General features: G+C 56.6%; 1 protein-coding gene across 1 annotated transcript in view; it reads left to right on the forward strand.

Moving 5' to 3' along the window:
* Positions 1-946, forward strand: part of LOC311364201 (delta(14)-sterol reductase LBR-like) — a gene marked incomplete at its 3' end in the record, with an annotated part of 9,249 nt that extends 8,303 nt beyond the window's left edge. Inside the window, exons 7-8 of the mRNA XM_084484212.1 lie at positions 413-528; positions 919-946. Of these exons, the coding sequence (XP_084340338.1) occupies positions 413-528; positions 919-946 (144 nt within the window). The remainder of the gene's footprint in view (positions 1-412; positions 529-918) is intronic.
* Between the last annotated feature and the right edge of the window lie 1,587 nt (positions 947-2,533).

Here is a 2,533-nt window from a genome sequence, read left to right on the forward strand (position 1 = left end):
AATCTGAGCAAATCTGAGCAATATTGGGAAATGAACGACCGTGCTCTCCCCACCACGATCACACACCGAAAGAGTCATCTTTAGGTGTTGTAATCAATGTAGGAGCCTCATCACTGAATCCTCCCCGTCCAATAGTGTGTCCGCTGACACTCCAGCTCGCTTCTCGGCCGGGGGGCATTGCTCGCATATTTTGTAGATGTGTCACTAATAATGATTTTTTTTTAAATTTGAATACATTTTAACATTTTAACATTTTTTTAAATTATTTAACAGATTGCAAAGTGGCACTTTTATTTTCCTATTTTTATTTTTTTACTTGAGTAGTGTGAGTGCGCCCTAAATGCGTAGATTAAACGCCAGTGACATCACATTGACATCATGAGTCGTGGTAATTGCTGATTGCTGTGATCAGGGTCAGATGTTTACACTAGGTAGGTGCTGGTTCCACGCCGGGCCCCAGGGGCCAGCCGGCCCGGGCCCCAGGGGCCAGTCGGCCCAGGGGGGGTCCTGTGCTGAACCGAAGACATCGTAGGATCTCAGGACAAGATGGCCGCCGTTCGGCTGGTGTCCGTCTCTGTCAGCTCAGCAGTCTCTTGTATGAAGTGACCTACGGGGGGTCTACAGGAGCCAGGGGTGCGGCTATTCCATCGGGGGTTCGACCTACCCCCAGGTCATACGAACCCCCCCCCCCCCACCCCCGTGCACCCCCTCAGTTCAAATCAATCCTCCATCATCTGATCACACGCATGCATGATCTCTCGCTCCCCGGCGATCATTGGAGCCGACACTTTGAGCGTACCGTAGCAACCCGACCGCATACAGCCCATAATACCCTGAGGTGCCTCAAACAGACCATAATACCCTGGTGGACGGTGGTTTCACTGTGGTTTCTATCTCTGTGTGGTTTCACGGCTCCAGCCAACCACAGCTCAGTGATGAGCTCTGAGCGGCCGACGGCCTCACGGCTTCTGTCTGGACTCCTCCGTCCTCCGTCCCCGCGTCACCGTGGCTACGCCCTGGGTCGCTACGTCACCGTGGCTACGCCCTGGGTCTCTACGTCACCGTGGCTACGCCCTGGGTCGCTACATCACCGTGGCTACGCCCTGGGTCTCTACGTCACCGTGGCTAAGCCCTGGGTCGCTACGTCACCGTGGCTACGCCCTGGGTCTCTACGTCACCGTGGCTACGCCCTGGGTCGCTACGTCACCGTGGCTACGCCCTGGGTCTCTACGTCACCGTGGCTACGCCCTGGGTCTCTACGTCACTCTTGGTCTCTACGTTACAATAGCTACACCCTACGTTACCGTGGCTACGACCTACGTCACCGTAGCTACACCTGTATGTCCCAGTAGCTGCGCTCTGGTTCTCTACTTCGCCTCCGTCGCTACACCTACGACGCCGTCGTCGTGGGTTACGACCCCCCCCCCCCCCCCCCCTTCTCCTCCACATCTGCCTGACAGACGCCGCGGTCGTCCGTCCTTCCCGCTACGCGTTCCGCTTTAATCTGTAGGACGCGTAGTCAACACACGCTAACGCCCTCCAGACGGCCCTGACCCCACGACTCACCAAGCAGAGTCCGGACCGCGCCGGGACGCCGCACACACCCGGGTCTGAGGCCGTCCTCCGGGGCGCTGGTGACCTCATCGCTACCGGGAGACGTGGGGGGGGGGGGTCCAGCGGTCAAGAGGTGGCGGGTGTCAGGTGTCAGACCTCTCTCTCTCTCTCTCTCTCTCTCTCTCTACGGACATTAAAATAGCGTCCTCCTCCCCGCCACCCGTACGGCCGCCTGCTGGCGCCTGGCCCGTCGGAGGAGGAGGAGGAGGAGCGACGCGTCGACGGCCAGAGCTCCGCTACAGGAGAACCGGACCGGCCCGCCGCCGGACGCTAGCACCTTAGCCGCTAGCACCTTAGCCGTTAGCTCCTTAGCGGTTACCTCTTAGCTGTTAGCACCTTAGCGGTTACCTCTTAGCCGTTAGCTCCTTAGCGGTTACCTCTTACCTGTTAGCACCTCAGCGGTTACCTCTTAGCCGTTAGCACCTCAGCGGTTACCTCTTAGCCGTTAGCTCCTTAGCGGTTACCTCTTACCTGTTAGCACCTTAGCGGTTACCTCTTAGCCGTTAGCTCCTTAGCGGTTACCTCTTAGCCGTTAGCTCCTTAGCTGTTACCTCTTAGCTGTTAGCACCTCAGCGGTTACCTCTTAGCCGTTAGCTCCTTAGCGGTTACCTCTTAGCCGTTAGCACCTTAGCCGTTACCTCTTAGCCGTTAGCTCCTTAGCGGTTACCTCTTAGCCGTTAGCTCCTTAGCGGTTACCTCTTAGCCGTTAGCACCTTAGCCGTTACCTCTTAGCCGTTAGCTCCTTAGCGGTTACCTCTTAGCCGTTAGCTCCTTAGCGGTTACCTCTTAGCTGTTAGCACCTCAGCGGTTACCTCTTAGCTGTTAGCACCTTAGCGGTTACCTCTTAACTGTTAGCACCTTAGCGGTTACCTCTTAACTGTTAGCACTTAGCGGTTACCTCTTAGCCGTTAGCGGAGAA

The sequence above is a fragment of the Micromesistius poutassou genome (assembly GCF_964030765.1).
Source record: "Micromesistius poutassou genome assembly, chromosome: 19".
NCBI classification, from domain to species: Eukaryota; Metazoa; Chordata; class Actinopteri; order Gadiformes; family Gadidae; genus Micromesistius; species Micromesistius poutassou.